The following is a 20,804-nucleotide window of genomic DNA, read 5'->3' on the forward strand; positions in this document are numbered from 1 at the left end:
CTTCTAGCCATGTGGAGTATTGGGACTAGACTTATTCACATGCCATAAACATAAAAAATGGGAAAAAGTATACATGCAATCACTTCAGGCCCTGGGCGACAAGCAGTGCAGAGCCATCCGCTGATACAGGCAACGAGGGGTACAGGCCCCCTCTGTGGGAAGCAGCTTCCCCACGCACACCCTCCACAGAGCCCAGTGCTTGACGAGGCAGGACCCTAGAGGAAGCCACTGCCCAGAAAAGGCTGCCGCTCTGGCAGGGATCCTGAAGTCTCTTCTAAGTACCAAGCTTTGGATGCGTAGGAAACTCCTGCAGGCTGAACAGAGAACAACAAGGAAACTGCGAACTGAACAGTTCTCAGATCACTCCGTTTAGACACATCTGAGTTGTCATCTGGTGAAGACCCAAGGCATTCAAGACATCAGGAGGCAGGGAGTCAAATGAATTCTATGACACTAATTGCTCTAAACCTCCCCTAACAAAACTTAAAATAAGTCAAGAAACCAGGTGCGGTGGCATTTGCCTGCAGTCCCAGTTACTCAGGAGACTGAGGCAGGACGATCACAGGTTTCAGGCCAGTCTATGCAACTTAGCAATACTCTGCCTCAAATAAAAACCTTTAAAAAGTCAGGAGATATAGTTTATTGCAGAGGAGGCATGAGACTTCGGCTTCAAGCCCTAGTACCCCACCTCCCCACAAAGCCATGAAAAGATGAAGGCAATGCGCCAGTAAATTTAGTGCTCATCAAAACGAAGTTCAGCACTCTAGCAAGACAACAAACCCAAATAGCATAAACAAAAAATTGCATCATAGCCCATCATATCAAACTGCTGAAAGTCAGTGATAAAGTCTTATAAACAGGGAGAAAAATGCAGTTCCCATATAACAAAGATAAATGTAATGTTACAGCAGGGTGTGGCAGTGCACACCTGGAATCCCAGCACTCGGGAGGCTGAGGCAAGAGGATCGCTGTGAGGCCTAGGGCAGCCTGGGCTACAGTGAGTTCAAGATCAGCCTGAGCTGCACAGCAAGACCCTGTGTCAACAACAGATGAGCAAACAAAAAATGAAAACCAAGAGAAAACAGAGTATCTTTGAAGCGCTAAAGGACAAGTTCTATTCGAGAATTCTATACCCATAAAAGAATCCTTAAAAATGAAGGTAAAATTGAAGACTTTTTTATAGACAAATTTCAGGGACTTTGTTACCAGCAGATAGACTACACGCACAAAAAAAGCTCCTTAAGCAAAGAGACTGATAGGGATTAGAAACTTGGACTTACTGAAAAGATACGGATACTAGACATAAGTGGCCTAAAGTTGCAGTTAGATGCCGGAGACTGAGGCCGGATAACAGGACCCAGCTGCCTGCCGTCTATAGGAGCGTTCTCTTTCTGTTTTTCATTCTTTATACACTGTAGTGACATCAGCAGTTGTGTACAGGAAAGACGATGAGGGTGGGATGGGGAAGAGCATTTGGACTAAATCTGCAATGCTGTATCTTTCTTCAGCTAAGCAGGGGTGCCTGGAGAACTTCTGGGGTGGCTGGTCAGATTCCGCTTCTTAGGTGGGGCTTGAGGAGCTACCCTGAAGCCCCCACTGGTGTGCGGCTCCCTGTCTGTCTCCCTTTAGCCTATGGACTTGGGGTGACTCCAAGCCTGGCTGCACTCTGCGGCCACACGGACCTGTAGAAATGGTTGGCCCTCAGCAGCTCCACGGCTTCGTACACTTTATGGATGGACAGCAGATGAGAGGCAGCCTTGACATGCTGATCCTGGAAGCACAGCTGTTTGGCAAAGGCCTCCACGGCCCCCAGCCACACGTGGTAGCCCGCTAGAAAAGAAAGTGGCCGTTTAGAAAACCAACAGGTCTTGTGGGGGACAGAAGCAGGTTCACTCTAGCTTACAAGATCGTATTTCCAGAGTCACTGGGATAACCAGAGCCAACGGCCGTTAGCGATCATCGTCATCTCTCTCCCCACACACTCTGAAACATAAACTGTTTCCATGATTCTATCTCCTAAGTGCAAACTTCCCCAACACAAAAGGTGTGGGCGTCCAAGAGTCTATCCCTGGTGGAGGCTGGCACACAGTGAGTGCAACTCTCCATGCCAACGGTCACAGTAGGTACAGGCCTATTTTGGCCCTCAACACTGTCACTCCTCAGAGGGCAAGACAGAGTCGCATCTCAGGACATCTGGCTACATCTGGCTCTCACACAAATTCTTTTTTTTTTTTTAGCGGAACTGGGGATTGAACTCAGGCCGTTAAGCTTGCCACACAAGCGCTTATTCTCCTGACCTATCTCCCTAAACCCCTCACCCCAATTCTTAAGGTCAGACTGCACCTGTAGCCATTTGGCTCCTGCTGTCAGTGTCAACCTTGAGGATAGGACAAGGTCCTGCTCCGTTTCCCGCCTTTACCTCAGCTCTCCCTTGGCTTTGTTTGAATACGGGTGCTCCAGAAGTCTTGGTCTTAGCTCCTAGAGTTCTGAACTTGAGGGACCCTACAAACCATTAGTACATCTGTCTATATTTAATCCTTTTCTGTAAGCTTGTTCACAAGGTTGGGCGCCCCATCAGCCCCGGACAGTGTTGGACCCTATGGGGTGGGCCTGGGGAAGCTAATTAGGTCATAGGGACACCACACTGGGAAGGCATCATGGTGCTTTTGTGAAATGCTCATTCCTAAGAGACTGGGCAGCATAGAAAGAACAAGCCCTGGGCTGGGCGCACAGCTCAGCGGTGCAGTGTGCGCCTAACATGCACGGGGCTCAGGCCCCAGCGGGGAGGGAGCAAGTCTGGCCCACCCTGGTCTCTGGCCAGGACAGCACTGTGCTTAGGAACCTCTACCACTGTGAGCGGAGTAAAACCCCCTTCTGGGAAGCACCCGACGTGGGGGTCATCAGTTCTAGTGACACAACGCACTGATAGGCCACTGGGTATGCTTTCGCCACGAGTGTGCCAGTGCTCTGGCTTCCTGTCGGGTTTGGGTCTAACCAGACGGAAGTGATTTCAAGCTCAACAAGGCTAGTAGTGTTCTGAGCTGTCTGCGGTGGACGTACCCTCCTGGCAAGAGTACTGTGGTTGAGAAGAGCATACCCACTGGCGCCATGGCCACAAGGCTGTCCGTGAGCTCCCCGCGTTCTGCTGCGGTCTGCAGCACACCTTGTAGATCTCCTTTCCAAAGCATGAGCTGGTGAAATAACTCCGGATGACCATTGTCCAGATGACCTTTTCCTATGGGGAAGACAGCTAATGTTTAAAAGGCGTTTCAGAAAAATCTGTCTTCTGCTCCAACAGGGCAGAGGGAACAAGGTATTCCCTGAGGGGTGAGTCCCCTACCAGGGCGGTCACCTGTCCACCACCCACCCATCTCCACTTGCCCCTGCAGTCAGGGGGAACAGTGTGTATCTGGTGTCCTGTGACAATGTAAGAATGGACACAAACACGGAAGCCAGGAGCACACATGCACACACGGAAAGGAGCTGTGAGAGGCCCACAGCACGGCAGCCCCGGGGGAGGGCACACAACTGTCAGGAAGGAAGGAGATGGGTGGGACGGCGTGCGCTGCGGGCCTCACCTTCAGTCTCGATCATTTTGTATAGGGCGTCCCTGTCCGTGAAAAGCCCCAGGTGAAATCTTTCTTCAAGATCAACAGATGCATCTGCGTTGACCTCTTAATTTAAAATGAGAAAAAGCAAAACAAAACCCAAACGTCATCATTACATAGGTGACTGTTTTTGTCCAGTAACTTTTGAGCATACCATGGATGAACACTTCCAATACATGTGAACATCAGCTGCACGCCCTGTGTACCTCTGCTGCTTACCACGGCCACAAAATATGTATGCTGTTAGGAAGCTTAGCGTAAGCAGAGCCCAGTGACACAGCATAGACCCGTCTGGTTAAACACTAGACGGATTTGGGGAAAGAAACGTTAAAAAGGAACTGAAATTCCAACATGTATTTAAGTACTATAGATCAACAGACAAAACTAAAAAGAATGTTCTTCGTATTCACTGGGACCTACCAGAAAGAGATTCAGTGTTTATTTTCTGCTTTTAAAAGTCAGTTTGCTTTCTAAACACTTTTTATTAGTGGCTACGTGCAGTACATCATGGTTTTGTTCGTCATGGGGTGTTGGTGCGCACACATACACAACACCCTAATTCTCTGTCCTGTTTCCTTCCCTCCCGGCCACCTCTCCTTAACCAGAAGATCTGCCCTGTTGCCTCTAGCTTGTACCTACTTTATAGTTTAGGTTTCTTCTATAAGAAAAACTATGCCATACTTAAGCATGTGTGTCTGCTCTATTTCACTTAATATTATGGTCTTGAAGTGCATCAAGTGACTTAAGTTTTTTTTCTTTATGGCCGAGTAGTACTCTGCTGTGTATACAGATGCCACACTTTGTCCCCTCATAGGCTGACAGGCATATAGGCTACTTCAAGATGTAGCGACTGTGAGTTGTGCTGCAATAGATAAGCTCGGGTGTGCATGCGCCACTGCAGGATGACATCTTTAGCTCTTTGGAAAGATACTTAGAAAGGGACTAGCTGGGTGGAACCGGATTTCTAGTTTCAGTGTTTCGAGGCTCTCCACACTGATTTCCACAGTGGTTGCGCTAGATCACAGTCCCGCCAGCAATGGAGAGGGGCTCCTTCTTGCCTGCAGTCTCACCAGCACTTGGTGATTTGAATTTTTGCTGACAGCCATTCTTCCTGGAGTAAGACAGACTCTCAGTGTTGCTTTAATTTGCACATTTCTAGAAAGTTGATGAATTTTCAGTATATGAAATGAAGTAAAACCACAACATTAGTAGAACAGGATGTAAGAAGTCATGGCAAAGCTCTGGGAAAAAAATGGGTGAGGCAAGACCCAAGAAAGGCATATAAGATGCCCTGTAGGAACAAGTGGAAGACAGGGGTGTCAGTGGTGCAAAGATTTTTTTCCAAACAGTCTCGGTATGTTATTTAGGGTGTTCCTTGAACGCAGTGTGTAGTCCAGCCCAGGCTGGCCTTGAATGTGTGATCTTCCTGCCTCAACCTCCTGAGCATACTTTCTTTTCATACTGTTTGAATCTTATCCGATCACACAAATCCTTTTCATACAAGAAGTCACCACTAAAAACAAAGTGAACCCAATACCGAAGTGTGAGCATTAAGGAGCGCTTCGAAAAGCATAAAACCCCCAACCCTCCACAGACACTTCCGTAAGGCGCCATCACACTATGGGTACACTTACAATAAGGGAAAAAACATTCTTCCTACCTAAGAATACTGTCCCACAGGGAGAGCAGCCCTAGGGGGTCAGTGCATGCGGCCAGTGTACGAACCCTGCCTGCGCGCCTGGGAAGGCACACGCAGGGCCCTGCACTCCAGGGCAGTGCTGACAGTCAGAGTGGGGAGCCTGGCTCTAGGTGCGAGGTAGGGGTGAAGGTGGGGAGTGAAGGCTGGAAAACAATGCAGATGCAGACACAAAGCCCTGGCACCCACTGATTCATCTAATGATAGGCGCATGCCATATGCGCGAGTCCCTAGAAGCCGTGGACGGGCCCAGCCACGAGCGCTGTACCTGGGCGGTGTTTGGCAGTGGCCAGCACCAGACAGTCATGGTGAAGCTCCTCTTTGGACCTGTGGTCCAGGCTGGTGCTCAGAGGAAGCATGGAGCGGGCTTTTCTCTTCTTCATCAAGGCTTCTGAAACATGTGGAAAGTATTAGAAAACAGCAAGTCAGGAACGAGAGGGAAAAAGGACAGGTAGTGGGTAGTGACTTCCATGGCGCAGACACGCCTGCACACAAGCGCCTCCGCCCGCAAGAAGCCTTCCCACTGTGGTCCCAGGGCACGAACTGTGCTTCCAGTGCACCCGGCCAGCAGCCACAGAGAGCTGCCAGTGCCACGGGCAAGACCCACTGAAACAAGCCCACGCCCACTGAGGCTGCCGCGACTCGTCAGATCTCAGGCACGTGATCCGGCAGGGCGGCTCACGAAACCCTTCAGTTGCTGGCACTGACCTGGCTTCTCTTTGGGTGGCTCCTTTTTTAGTAAAGTGACTTTACTATTAAGAGGAGCTTTTGACTTCTCACAGCTTGATGAAGTTGGAATGCAGGAAACTGGTTCTCTAGGAGCTACACCATGGGGGTAAAGGAAGGAAAAAGTTAGGGATGAAGGCCAATGCAGAAGGAAGTTCTTAAAAATTAAGAGCTTTCCTGGGCCTGAGAAGTTCTGGAAGGGAGTGCGGTGGCGGGTCCCCTGTGCTGAAGCTGTCCGTGCAGTGCTCAGCTGTGCCTAAGCCACGGCACGCTCCTCCCTGCCCTCGGCCTCACGCTCAGGGCGAGGAGGCCCCTGCTCTGCTGAGGGGACAAGGCACATGTTCAGGTCACCAAGCACTAACTGCGTATTTATCTAAACAAGGAATAGCTGCACTAAAAGGGAGCATTAAATGGATGTGACACAGAGCCACAACTGGAAGCACAGAAACCTTTTATGTTTCTTTTAAACAAGCTGCTGGGCTACAGGGCTAAAGGCCATCTCTGTAGCCATTCTGTGAACCAAAGGTATGTTAAGTACGTGAGTGCAGAATTAAGCGCAATGGGCTTTTAGCTCTTTATTTACCAGAATTATAGGTCTAAGAGCATCCTTAGAGGTAGAGGGCTGGGGGTGCCACTGTCATATTTTGGCAATTTTAATTCTGTCATATTAAAATACTACTGTAGAATTAAAATAACAGCTTCTATTTATATGAATAAACCATCCCCCCCCCCCCCCCCCCGGAACCAGGGATTGAACTCAGGCCCTTGTGCTTGCCAGGGAAGCGCTTATTCCACTGAGCCATCTCCCTGGCCCCTAAACCATTCATTTTATAGGTAACAGGGCACCAAGTATTTACAAGAGCTGATTAATATAGATGATGAATGTTTATTTTCTATTATTTTGAGACAGGGTGGCACTATGGAGTTTAGGCTGGCCTTCAACTCACAGTAATCGCCCTGCGTCGGTCTCCTGCGTGCTAGGATTACAGGCACGCACCACCAGGCAGCTGAGGTCAGGCATTTGTAAGGGAAATAGTTTCTTTCAACAGACATGGCTGGTGACGTCCCAGTACTAAAACTGTCCACGTAAGAGCTATGCAGACCACCCTGGGTCCACTCTTTCCCACAGTCTTAGCCTGCTTTGCTTTTTCCATCCCAATCATCCCCAAGATTGTCAATGCTTCAAAGATATTTAGAGGCTAAATTCAGCTTTAAGGAAAACTACTGCTGTTTCTGAAGACACTAAAGATGATATGTACCTACATTAAGGTGCTGGGGAACTAAGCAAGTCAGAGACAGAAATTTTAAACCGAATAAGGCCCTCACGGAGTTTGGAGGTGAGGAGCAGCAAGTGGGTCCCTGCACCTACCCCCAGGGCCGTGCTCCCAGAGCACCTCCGGCAGCGGTGGCTGCGCCTCTGGCTCCTCCTCTTCCTCGCCCTCCGGGTCGGACACCCCATTCTCCACAGGCACCTCGTTCTCCTTTGTGTTCTCTTCTTCATGTCCCTCAAGTGGCTCTTGCTTTACAGGCATTTGTGAGGTGGGCTTTTTCTTCTTTTTAGGCTTTGGTTTAGGTTGAGAGAACCGTTTTTTCTCTAATTCAATACTTTTTTTGCCTACAAAAATCACAATAAAAAAGGAAAGATTGAGACTTTTGGGTAGAAGGGCCCCAGGTAGTCCTAGCACTGGGTGGCCATACCCCATCACAGTTCTCGTCTGGACCGCTTTCCCTTCTGCACACACCCACGACCTGGCCCTGAGCTACAACCCGTCCTTTCTCTTGTAAGCCAGGGTCTGCGCAGCCGCCACACCACCTATGCTGGCCTGTAGCTCTGCCTCACGGGTGCACTGCCACTTCCATCTAGTCCCAATGCATTGTCAGTGCTGTTTCTGTAATGTGGAACAAGCCTTTTAGGATTCCTCTCACTCATAAGATGTCCACTCACCCCAGTACCTCCATGTGCACGTCACAGACAAGGACATTCTCTAGCACCACAGTGGCACTGGCCGAGCCAGGACCCTAACGGGCCCTCGCTATTGCCTGCTAAAGCAGGACCAATGATTTTATAGCTAAGGGGATCGGCCAAGATCACACACTGCTCATGGCTGTCATGCCTCTGCTTCCTCCCCTTCAGCCCGCAGTTATCCCGGTCTTCCTCTGAACTTACGACTTGAGACTTGAAGTTTATGGCGGACTTATTCTGTCAAGTTTCACCTCAGTGTAAGTCTGCTTGATGCTTCCCTTACATTCAGTTGGTATATTTTCTTTGAGAGGGCTTTATTATGTAGTTCAGGCCAAGCTTGAACTATGTAGCCCAGGCTGGTCCTGAACTCCCAGTGGATCTTCCTGCCTCAGCCTTGTGAGTGCTGGGATGCAGGAGTGTGGCCTCACACCTTGCTAGGTTGTGCATTTTCAGCTAGAATACCCTGAAGTGATGCTGGCATGCCATGGTTTAGGCATTTACTTTCATCTCTATAGACTCTATCTTCTGCTTATTTTTAAACCACCATTATTTAGGTATTATTTAGTGTAATAAAATATAACCACCTTTTAATAGCTTGGTGAATTCTGATACAGTCACACAATTATCTTACCATCAACAGCACCAAGAATAAGAGAAAATATTCCTTTCACCAAAAGTTCCCTCAACCTGTCTGGGCAGTTAGCCCTGGGCCATCCCTGCCGCTACAGTGCAGTCTGGACTGTTCTAGACCCTGTGAAGACTCCGCAGTGCGCCGTCTATGCCTGGGTCCCAACTCTGTTGTGTGTATCCTTAGTTACGCTTCCTTTCTTTTGGGGCACAGGCCTTCAGCTCGCTAAGCATGCACTCTACCGCTGAGATACACCCACATCACTTCGTCACCAATGAACTGAACAAATTCCCCTGTGGAGAAATACACTGCAGCTGAGACACTGATTTGTTGGTAAGTGCTGGTGCTGTTTCTGGCTTTTGCTGACCACTGATAAAGCTGCTATGAGCATTCCTTCACATGTCTTTATATGGACATATGCTTTTGTTTCCTTTGGGTCATTTCTGATTTGTAACACACACTGTCTCATTTCCTACTTGCTTATGGCGGGTGGGCAAGCCTACTACCAGTTAATCTTTTAAAGTCAGAAACAGAACTCTCTCACAGCTTATTTTTCAAGTTCAAGTCATCCTAGCTTTGGTCAGTGGTATCTTCTCCAAGTTAGCTTCTGTGTCTTAGCCATGTCTCCTAAACTGTCCGAGGAGGCCGGTCCTTTCTGGCAGGAGCTGTGCTCCATTTCTCAAATGGTCCTTGCAGCCCAGACCCAGGCATGTGGTGGTCTCGGTATCACTGGGCTATGGCTGTCTCAGCTCCTGGCCACCTGTCTGAGGACACAGCAGACCCAGCCCTGATGTGCTGCCCTTATGGGCGGCTTCTTTGCTTGGCTCTGGGCCACACGGTGCCTGCGGGGAGAGGGGAATGAGGTGCATGGCTTCCGGCTCATGCTCCGACCAACCTTGGGGAGGCCGCGAGTGATCTTGTGCGGAGGGCAGCCATCTGTACACGCAGAAGTCATCTGCCCCTGAGTAGATGCACTCCGGGTCCAACGGGGACCACACCACACAGAGCAGCCGGCCTCGGTGTCCACGGAAATTGTGCAGAGGCTGCTCACGGAGGGTGTCCCACACCTGAAACCAAAAGCCACATGGTGGAAGAATTGCTGATTATTTTTCAGGAGGGTTTCAGGCACCCTGGGCTACCTAGTAAGTTCAAGAAGGGCCTGAACTACACAGTGAGACCCTGACTCAAAAAAACAAAACAAAAAAGGTCCAATTTCAGATAATACTGTTTTCTGTAGGTGTCCAAGCACACATAGGCATTCCTAGGGGATGATTTGCAGTGAATTATGGAGTATACTGTCCCAATCCAGAACCATGTTAGTATTCGGCCCAGGGGCTCTGTTACCATTAAGAAAACAGCCCATACTTAATTCGGAAATTAAGAGTTCTAATTTCTCACAGGTAATTAATTCTTTCGTCTCTGAAGTCCCCTGACAAATGACTACTTCCTTGGCCATTTCCTCAAGCATTCAGGGTCTGTCTCATGAAAGCAGCCTTCTTCACCGCTGCCAGCTCTGTGCAGCTATCTCAGTAACACCACCAGCAGCCCCACTCCTCACGGTGCCTGAGTCCCCCAGCTGCTATGGTCTGTGTGGCTCTATGTCCAGCACTTCTACTTCATAGCTCTGGCTTGGCATTTCGTCTTGATCCTTTGAAGGTGGAGATTGCTACTTACCAATTTGTTATTAAAAACTGTTTCTGTGATTAGTATTTCTGTGTTTGAACAAGAGAAAAATTTTCATAACTTATTCTACCATATGCTATGAAGTCAGAAAGAAAGTTGTAGAGATGTTACACTTTATTTATTTTTGTGTTTTTTTTTTTAGGGAAGGGTCTACAGGGTTTTCAGGGTCTCACTACTAGATTGGACTTGTAGTGATCCTCCTGTTTACAGCCTCCCAAGTGCTGGGATTACAGGCCTGTGCCACCACGCCTAGTCTCAATTGCTGTCTCAATGGGCTCTGGGGGCGGGGCCGGCATGTCAGGTCCAGGGATCAAACCCCTGCTCTGTGCCTGCTTGCAGGTGCTTTAATCCACTGAGCTATTTGGCTGGCCCGGAATGTTAGCTGGTGCCTGTTAATACTTTCCCTTTCATCTAAGTAAAAAACTGAAACTCAACCAGGTAAAAGAGCAGGTAAAACTAAAATGCCTGCTAGAGCTCAAGTAACGACTTTTTGTAGAAGGTTACTGGCAAAACAAACAGGTCTAGCGGCGGGGGACAGGAAAGTCTAAGAGTCTGCAGTGAAGGAGCCCCAGGGTCAAGTACACGCAGTACCTGGGCCGTCCCATCGTAGGAGGCAGACACCAGGATCCCATCATGATGGGGGCTCCACGCCAGGCAGGTGATCTTGGCTGTGTGTCCTGAGAGCGTGCGGAAGGGCTCAGTAATGGTCACTGGAGACTCAGGATCGCTCTCTAAAAGAAGGAGGACATCATCACTGCCAGCAACAACCACACACAAGACACAAACACATACCAGGAAGGCTCCACCTGACAGTCAATACTGGCTCAGAGCAGGGTGGTTCCCAGGGCAGCAGTGCTGTGTAGGGGCTAAGCAGTCAGGTGCCTGGACAGCCTGAGCCACAGGCTTATCTCTAGACACGGCAGCTCTCAGGCTTTCTTCCTAAGCCATGGGAACGCAAATCATACCTTCTGGGTGTGATAATAAGAAGCACAAGGCCTCAGCCGCTGACACGCTAGGTAAAAACGCCCAATCGGAAGCTGACCATGAGAAAGTATGTGGGCACAGCTACAAAACAACTGTTCTGCACTCACCAAATGTGATAAAATATTACAGCTTACTGAACCCCAGAGAGGGCAGGTGGCGGCCCTCTGTGCTATCCTTGCACTCTCTTCTAAGTGAGAGTGCATTATTTCAGGAAAAAGAAGGTAAAAACGGTAGGACACAGAGCCAGGCATGGCAATGCACGCCTCTGATCTCAGGCCTTCAAGGGCAGGAGGATCACCAGCCTCTGAGTGAATTCAAAGCCAGCATGAACTACACAGTGAGGCCCCATCTCAAGAAAACCCCCAAAATAAAAAAGCCAAAGAAGCAAATTAGAACCGAATGTGGTGGTGCATGCCTGTAATCTCGGCACTCAGGAGGCTGAGGCAGGAGGATCACTGGGATTTGGAGGCCACCCTGGACTGCATGGTGAGTTCAAGGCTAGCCTGAACTGCACACAAAAATTCACATTCATGAAGACATGTTCAATGTGATTCATAGTAATTATAGTGCTTAAGTTGTAAAATATAAATTTAAGTGTTAACTGGATAATCATGTTATATCCGTACAAGGGGATAAACAGGTGTATGGTGGTAGCAGTAATGTCCTTATACACTGACACATAAAGATATTATAACTCAGTATCTTTGAGTTACGAGAGAGCACCACACACGCTAGGCAAATGCTCTCTGGGACTATACTGTATTCTCACACCTGCAGCCGTCTCTTCTTTTTTTTTTGGCGGAACTGGTGGTTGAACGCAGGCCCTTGCGCGCGCCAGGCAAGCACTTACTCTCCTGCGCCATCTCCCCGGCCCCTCTCCTTTTAACTATACGCAGAAGACGTGCTCTCATACAAGTGCACAGGACTGCCAGCACCTGTGCACTTATTGTTACTGAGGGAGGGACATTTTCTGTTTTTTTTATCCCCCCCACCGGAAGCCTGGCGCTTAGCATCCTCAGCACTTTTTAAGTTTTGAGACAGAGAGGTCTTGCTGAGCTGTCACAGTTGTGATCCTCTGGCTGCGGCCTGTCCAGAGTGCTGCAACTACAGGCACGCACTAACCATGCCCGCCGGGAACTTCATCTTCTCAATTAGTATTTTCCTCATGTTTGAGAGAACTTTTAAGGAAGATGAACAGATTACTTTGGAAAGGGGAGAAAAAAATTAAAAAAATTCAACACCACAGATAAACGCATGCAAAGACCACAACGGAAAGCAGAGGAACACACAGTGGCAGCCCCAGAATGGAGGGTGCACAAGTCACCTAGCACGTCTTTCAGGTTGTGCACGTAGATGACGGCGTTGTTGGAGCCAGAGGCCAGCAGGTAGCTGAGCTCGGGCTGGCCACCGTGCTCGTGGTGCCAGCTCATGGTGTTGAGGAGCTTGTGGTGCTGCTGGATGGTGCACACCAGCTTCAGGCTGGGGGCCTGAAATACCTCTATTGATCTGCAAGGAGAGACAGCGAGACATGAAACCGTGTGACTCAACTGCAGTCCCACGCAGACACGCACGTCCTGCCTGCCGCGGCCGGGAAAGGCGAAGCGGGCGACACTGTCCCTCACTGAAGCCATCCTCTTGCAGCGAGGCAGGTGCAAGAGCTATTTTCTGAACTAAGTACATTTAGCTTTAAAACATTCCAACAATCTCTGGATAATGGTGTTTAGCAGGCATTAGTGATCACTGGGACTAGGGAGAAAGAGAAAGAAGCCTGACTTAGGCCTACGCTACTATGATTAGCACTGGGTAGGACACAGGAAGGCCAGAAAGAGCGTTCTGCTAGGGTGACAGTTAAGAAAATGGAGGCCCGGTAGTCTGATGTAGCGTGTGAGCCTTCTGTAAGGCACAAAAGAGCCAGACACTATCTCTGGACCAGAAACAACCAAGTAACCCTGTAGTCTTCATAGGTGGTGCATGCTCCTAGATCCACTGGGGACATGGAGGATAAATAAGAACATGGAACACAACAGGGCTTCCCAACTAACAGTACAGGTGGCATCGGCCAGCTTGTGATGAAAACTTATGTGCAACTACAATTTTTTCCTTTTTAAAGAACAAATGCATACCCATCTTCATTGCCAAGAGCCATGAATTTGCCATCTGCTTTCCAGCTGATCTCCGTGTGCACAGGCAGTTTGTACTAGAAAGCAAGACAAACCAGTGCTGACTGTAAACAATGCTCTTGTCTCCCCACACCTCACAAGTCCACGACAGCATGAGAAAAGTCTACTTACAGCAAAACCGTTTTTCACAACAAGCTTCACCACTAGTCAAAGAACTCTGAGAACAAGTATTCTAATTATGATTTCCTAAACAGGACCCCAGTGCACTTCTGGGGTGAGATCCCTGCTTTACTCAACGATCAAGTCTCCTAGGATACATGTTGAGGCCCCCAGATTGGCTCATACCCCTTTAACGGCACCTCAGAGGCGTGCCTTGGCAAATGGCTCTCGGTAAGAAAGACATTTAGTATGTAAGATCAGAAATGCAGGGGAACCCAAGAGGCGGCTTGAGACCCAAGAACTCACCTTGACTGCATTGGTGTCCCGGATGAGCTTGTTGATGTCAAAGGCCTCCCCGCTGAACTTCCAGGGATTATGCTGGAAGACAACCCCTTCCCCGCCACAGCTGTACAAAGTGAAGGAAGGCCTGTCTCCTTCTCCTTCTAGGTGAGATAAGAAAGTGAATCAGCTTTGCACTGTTACACACAGCTTATCTGCCATGACAGCACGTACCATAGCACAGGAATTATGAACGAAAAGGAACTGTACTTCTGAACCATTCAGGTGCCACGGAATACAGCCACGCTCCACCTGAACGCAGCCGCTGGGATGTGCAGAAGAGGTACACCAACCAGGGCGCTGCTCATTTCTATGATGTAATGCATCACTCTATGTATCCTGATACTTAAATTAGTAGTGGCACCAAAGCTGGGATCAGAAAGCAAACATGTTCTCTCTCTCTCTTTTTATTTTTTGGTGGAACTGGGGATTGAATTCAGGCCCTTGTAGCTTGCCAGGAAAGCGCTTATTCTGCTGAGCCATCTCCCCAACCCCGAACATGTTCTCAATCATTTAAGAAAGGGGCTGGGGGACAGCTCAGCAGCGTAAGTGCCTGCCTGGTAAGCGCCAGAACCCAGGTTTGATCCTGCTACCGCATGCCATGCCAGCCACTGAAACTGGGTATGGTGGCATGCACCGGTAATCACAGTGCTGGGAAGGCTGAGGCAGGAGGATCAGTGTAAGTCTGAGCTGCATAGTGAGACCTTTTACCAAATAAAAAAATAAAAGATTAAATTAAAAAATTAAGAGTGCCTGCTTAGGCAGACACAGGGGTTGGAGGGTCAATCCCCAGCCTGCCTTGCCAGTCCTGCCCCCAGGACGCCATGAGACTGGGCATGGTGGCGCGACCCTGTAATCCCAGCGCTTGGGAAGCTGAAAACAGGAGAATCATTACAAGTCCAATTTGTGTAGTGAGACTCTGTATTAAATAAAAATTAAAAAAAAAAAAAGAAGAAAATTAAGGAGGACCCATTACTTTGCCCAGAAAAATATGAAGATAAAAGCTGAGGGACTAGGAAAGGGAAAGGGCGGAATGTAGGGACCAAAGGCCAGGATCCAGCAGGACCTAATGATTACAGTGTACTATTTTAGCATGAAGGAAGAATTGTGCTATAAGTCTGGAGAGGTTTATACATTAATGGTTTCTCTTAGAAATTCCAGTTTATTACCTGTCACTGCCCAGAACACTTACGACTTTTTCCACCTTTTACATTCTAGGGCTACACAGAAAGCAAGGGAATACTACCACCACATTTGTAAGAGAATGGCAGAGAAACTTACCAAGTGACATGGGGGGTACTGGGGGCCCCCAAGCGAGTGTGTACACAGTCCTCTTATGGTATGTGCTCGAAATCTGTGGTGGTCTTCAGGGGAGGGGTGGAGAATAAATTTGAAGAAAATGTCAATAGTGGAAAATGGCACATCTTTTTCTAAGTCCTTAGTTGCTGATATTAGACAAAAAGAATCTAATAGTAATTTAACTTCTCCAAATAGTTGATAGTAAAAAAGCAACCACTCAAACAGAGCCATAATTTCTACTGCCTACACAACTACGCCCTGAACATGCTCTAGAGAAGCACTGCCATCTGCCTGGCCTGTACGGGGTCACGTTTCTCCTCTCCCTTCTCAACCGCCCACTTTAATTGTGTCCAGTAATCTAACATTACTGCAGTTAAAGGTGATCACAATTAGAGAAAAGTGGGCCACTTTTTCCATTTGTCAAGATAGAAAATGCAAACTTCATTCTAGAATTAAGGTTGTTGCTAAGCACACATCCTCACTATGCAAATGTTTTCACCTTAAGGTGAAAACAAAATTAGAAAGTTATGAAATTAGAAGTCATCTTAGACCTACTGTATGCCATGAACATCACCTTATTAAAATGTGACAAGATTTCAGGACAGACAGATTAAATGTTAAAGTTTTTCATTATCATTTTAAGGAAGCTCTTGAGTGTTTCTGAAGGTTAACTGGTTAATAGCTGAGCTAGAGGTAGAATTACTTATTTGCAGATATTGACAAATTGGCTGTGATCATTTTAGACAATGGACCAAAATCACTTTGGCTTACAGAAACAGAGAGTATTCTGGCTACATACCTGACAACAGGTGTACAGCAATATCCTTCCTCCTGATATAACTTTTCTAGAGCTATGTGAATACTCACTTATAATAAGAATCAGAGGGGGGATGGTGAGATGGCTCAGTGGTCTAAAGCACCTACTTAGAACAAGCTAAGCTAGGCAAAGCACAGGGACCACGGTTCAATCCCCAGCACCACATGCCAGCCGGCCCCGCCCCCTGGTGGGCTGAGCTGGCCACACACACACACACAAAATTAAAAAAAAAAAAAAGGTGCAGTGCAGATGGGCTCGTGCAGCAGTGGCTGGCGGGGGGTGGGTGGCGCCTTGTATACAGCAGCAGTGGAGTTCGGGCTCTGTGGGCTCTGGGATAGGACTTGTGCCTCATCACCCAGGCCAGAGTACAGAGGCTCCCCAGCCAGGGCACAGCTCATCAAGCCCTGGTCTAGCACAGCTGTGCACGAGGCAGCTTAGCTGCACGAGGCTCCTGGGTATGCAGAATGTGGCTCGTGGGACTGAGGAAGCTATTCTGTAGCTGTATGTAATTTTTTTTTTTTTTTTGGTCGGAACCAGGGATAATTGTTATTAAACAACCCTGTGGACAGATAACATGAGTCATAAGTACACTTTCTTGCAGTCACGTTTAAGTGTAAGAAACAAGAATGAGAACTAAGTATAAGAAACAAGTGGGGTGTAATATTCTATTTAACTGAGTATCTTAAATAATGACTTTAAGGGCCAGAGATAGCTCAGCAGATTAAGCACCTACTTAAGTAAGCATGGGGACTTTGGTTTGATCCCTGGCACCACATGCTGAGCCATCACCTAGTCTGGCTGTGGTGGTGCATGCCTGTAATGCCAGTGCCGGGGAGGCTGAAAATAGAAGGATCACTACGAGTCTGAGCTGCACAGTAAGACCCTGTACCAAATACATTAAAAAACAAAACAACAACAACAAAAAAAGTAAAAAAGGAACTATTTTAAATATAATTAAAATAATCATTTAAGACATTTTTCTGTTTTTTTTTGGTTAAGACTGGACCTTGCCTTGTAATTCAGGCTGGCCTTGCATTCCTGGCAGTCCTACGTCGGCCTTGCCAGTGCTGTGATTACAGGTATGCCCTAGCACCCCAGCTCATTTCCAGTTTAAAAAGATGCTCATGCATTTTATACTTACAGTACACAACAACTTGGGTTCAACCCTTCCTAGTGCTCAGTGGTTGCTGGTGTCTAAGAAGTACTGTAATAGGCAAGGGAGCTCAAGACATAACCTGAATTGATAGGAAATATATGGACTAGAAGAACAAATCAGAAGTCACTAGAAGGAAATAAAGAAGTCACTAAAGGGAAATCTACACACTCCACATTTAACAACTTGCCTGTTTGATGACCCTCTGGATTTAAGACTGAGGTGCCCTGTTCATGCTTATGACCCACTGCTCTGCCTTACAACAGGTCCTTTTTTTGGTACAGTTCTACACATCTCATTTATAGTTTCAGTATCCTTTTATTTTGGGGGAATATGTATACCTTGTCTATACAGCACTGTAATTTTTGCTGGTTGTACTGTATAGAATATAGTTTTCTATTATATAATACATTATAGTACTGCACATAAGATGTAAGAGTTGAGGAAATAGGTTGGCGAGATAGCTCAGTGGACTAAAGCACCTGCTTAGGCAAGGGCAGGGACCACAGTTCAATCCCTAGTACCACAAGTTGTTCCAGCCCTGCCCCCCAGGTCGGGCTGAGCTGGCCAGAGTATGGGTGTGGTGCCACATGCCTGTAATCCCAGCGCTGGGGCGGCTGAAAAGCAGGAGGATCACCATGAGTCTGAGCTGCATAGTGAGACCCCAAACAACAAAATATATTTAAAAATAGTTGAGGAAATAGAAGCAAAGCCGTCTAGCTGGAGTTTCAGCTGACCATTTCTTCGTTTTGAGTATTATTACGTACTTAGGATCTATGATTCCTCAGTGACCAATTCATTTAATGATCTAGTGAAGGAACTGAGCTGTTAAGCAAGAAATATCGGGCTGGCTGTGGTGGTGCATGCCTGTAATCCCAGCCCTCGGGAGGTTGAGGCAGGAAGATCATTGTGTTTTCAAGACCAGCCTGGGTAAAAAAAAAAAAACCAAAACCAGCCTGGGCTACATGGCCAGCCTGAACTGCATAGCAAGACCCTGTCTCAAAGACAAAAACAAAATAAAACGACAAAAAGAAAAAGACAAAAAGAAAAAAGGAATGTAACCAGAAAAGTGCAAGGTGTGGGGCCAGTCAGATAACTCAGTGGGTTAAAGCACCTGCTTAGGCAGGTACAGGGACCAGGTTTGATCCCCGGTGTGCCATACCATCACTACCCCCAGGGCTCACTGAGACTGTGATTGAGACTGAGCGTGGTGACATGCCCTTGTAATCCCAGTGCTTGGGAGGCTGAAAACAGGAGGATCACTCTGAGTCCGATATATGTAGTGAGACCCTGTACTAAATACTTAAAAATTTTTTTTTAAAAAATGCACAGTGTGGAGTTTATAAAACAATTTATCTAGAGTCATCAATTAGAAAAGGCAACATTATACAAAGGCAAGAAGTAGGCCAGTATTCCAGAGTAAAACTAAAGAAATGCGACAAAATCCATTGTATGAATCCTAGTGCAAATGAACTTGTAAAAAAACCTTAAGACTAACATTTCAGCTCAACTGGGGAAATATGCACATAATCTGATACATATGCACATGTATATGCATTCTCAACATGTATCTAATACACTTTATGAGAAAATTACATTATTGGTTTATATGAATATGATGAAGTTACTGTTAACTTCTTTTTTTTTTTGGTGGAATGGGGCTTGAACTTAGGCCCCTGTGCTTGCCAGGGAAGCACTTATTCCACTGAGCCATCTCCCTGGCCCCCCTGTTAATTTCATCACATATTGCTATACAGAAGAAAGTCCTTATTCTTAGAACTAAAAAGGAGGAGCACCCAATGAGACACACGCAGATTAAAATGTAAGGCAAAATGGAGGGCCGGCCAAATAGCTCAGTGGATTAAAGTGCCTGCAAACAGGCATAGGGGCCAGGGGTTCAATCCCTGGGCCTGTCGTGCTGATCCTGCCCCGGGGCACACTGAGACAGCAATTGAGACTGGACATGGTGGCGCACGCCTGTAATCCCAGCACTTGGGAGGCTGTAAACAGGAAGATCACTACTTGTCCAATCTAGTAGCGAAGCCCTGATCACCCTGTAGACCCTTCCCTAAAATACAGGAAAAAAAAAAAAAGCAAATAAGCAATAGAAGGTACATAGATGTTCTTTACACATGTCTTTCCTCTTTCATGTATGCTTAAAGACTTTTGTAAAAACAAAACCAAATGGTGTACATATCCAGTTCCTAAATATGATAGGTTGAATCACCACCACCTGAAAAGAAATTTTTAATTAAATTCTGAGTTCTTAACCTCAGTATTAGCACCAGAATTGTATTTTAAGAAAGCCTTAAATATTATTATTTTTATCTTTTAATGTATTTAATACAGGGTCTATAGGGTCTCAGTACACAGATAAGACTCATAGTGAGCCTCTTGTTTTCAGCCTCCCAAACGCTGGGATTACAGGGGTGTGCCACCATGCTCAGTCTCAATCTCTGTATCAGTGAGCCCTGGGGCGGGGCCTGCATGGCAGGTGGGGCCTGGGACTGAATCCTGTTCTGTGTCTGCCTAAGCAGGCGCTTTAATCTGCTGAGCTATCTGGCTGGTCCTACCTTAAATACTATTCCGATGTGCACTCAGGTTTATGAATCCAAAATGAAAATCTATCAAGGGCTGGCAAGATAGCTCAGGGAACTAAATGCTTTACTCAGGCAAGTGCAGGGCATGGGGTTTGATCCCTGTGCCATGTGGTCCTACCCTCAGCGTGCTGAGCCATCAGGCGTGGTGGTGCACACCTGTGATCCTAGTGCTGGGGAGACTGAAAACAGGAGGAGCACTAGAGTCCGAGCTGCGTAGTGAGACTCTGCATCAAATAAATTTAAAAAAAAAAAAAGATAAAAAGAAATCCATCACTGACAGTTTGGTCAGTGGGCTAAAGAAGAACTACACTTCTTACTTGTTGGAGAAGGTGTCGTACAATCCCACTTTTCCGTCATCAGTTCCAAAGGCCAAACAATGTTCTTTTTTTGGGTGCCAACAGAGCTACAATAAGAGTTCCAGATAAGAATTTATGAGAAAAAGGGCACACATTTAAGGGTATCCTAATATTAACACTTTTTTTTTTTTTTTGGGTAGTACTAGGGAATCAAACTCAGGACCTTGGGCTTGCCAGGCAGGGGCTTATGCTGCTGAGCTATCACCTGGCCCTTCCTTTTGTTAATCTTTGAATGTTCAAATGGAAAATTTTTTTATTATTTCTTTTTCATGATCTTACATATACACAGGAGAAAAAAAATGAGTTCAAACAGTTCAGTGATGTTCAATGATGCACTGAGAAATGGGGATAAAAGATTCCAGATCAGGCCAGAGAGCTAGCTCAGCAGTCTAAGCACCTGTCTGGCAAGCGCAATGACCTGTCTTCAATCCCTGGTAACATACGCCTTGCCAGCCCCATGCCAAGTGGCCACTGAAACCGGGCATGGTGGCGCATGCCTATAATCCCAGTGCTGGGGAGGCTGACACAGGAGGATTACTATAGATCCAAATACATTTTTAAAAAAATTAGAAAATGTAATTCTATTAATAATTAAAATTTGAACCAGGCATGGTGCACATGCTTGTAATCCTAGCACAGGAGAAGCTGAGGCAGGAGGACTCCTTGAACATTT

The 20,804-nt window shown here is 47.1% G+C and overlaps 1 protein-coding gene across 2 annotated transcripts in view; it reads right to left on the reverse strand.

Annotated features, from left to right (window-relative positions):
• Gemin5 (gem nuclear organelle associated protein 5) overlaps positions 1 to 20,804 on the reverse strand; it is a 44,314-nt gene that overhangs the window by 12,771 nt on the left and 10,739 nt on the right. For both annotated transcript variants that reach the window (XM_023713196.1, XM_023713195.1), the window contains exons 9-21: positions 20,093 to 20,178; positions 15,188 to 15,270; positions 13,874 to 14,010; positions 13,412 to 13,485; positions 12,613 to 12,794; positions 10,896 to 11,035; positions 9,517 to 9,688; positions 7,400 to 7,645; positions 6,013 to 6,126; positions 5,573 to 5,695; positions 3,579 to 3,674; positions 3,098 to 3,235; positions 1,683 to 1,830 (exon numbers count right to left, since the gene is read on the reverse strand). In XM_023713196.1, the coding sequence (XP_023568964.1) occupies positions 1,683 to 1,830; positions 3,098 to 3,235; positions 3,579 to 3,674; positions 5,573 to 5,695; positions 6,013 to 6,126; positions 7,400 to 7,645; positions 9,517 to 9,688; positions 10,896 to 11,035; positions 12,613 to 12,794; positions 13,412 to 13,485; positions 13,874 to 14,010; positions 15,188 to 15,270; positions 20,093 to 20,178 (1,739 nt within the window). The remainder of the gene's footprint in view (positions 1 to 1,682; positions 1,831 to 3,097; positions 3,236 to 3,578; positions 3,675 to 5,572; positions 5,696 to 6,012; positions 6,127 to 7,399; positions 7,646 to 9,516; positions 9,689 to 10,895; positions 11,036 to 12,612; positions 12,795 to 13,411; positions 13,486 to 13,873; positions 14,011 to 15,187; positions 15,271 to 20,092; positions 20,179 to 20,804) is intronic.

This window comes from Octodon degus, unplaced genomic scaffold, assembly GCF_000260255.1.
Source record: "Octodon degus isolate 3935 unplaced genomic scaffold, OctDeg1.0 scaffold00029, whole genome shotgun sequence".
Lineage (NCBI taxonomy): Eukaryota > Metazoa > Chordata > Mammalia > Rodentia > Octodontidae > Octodon > Octodon degus.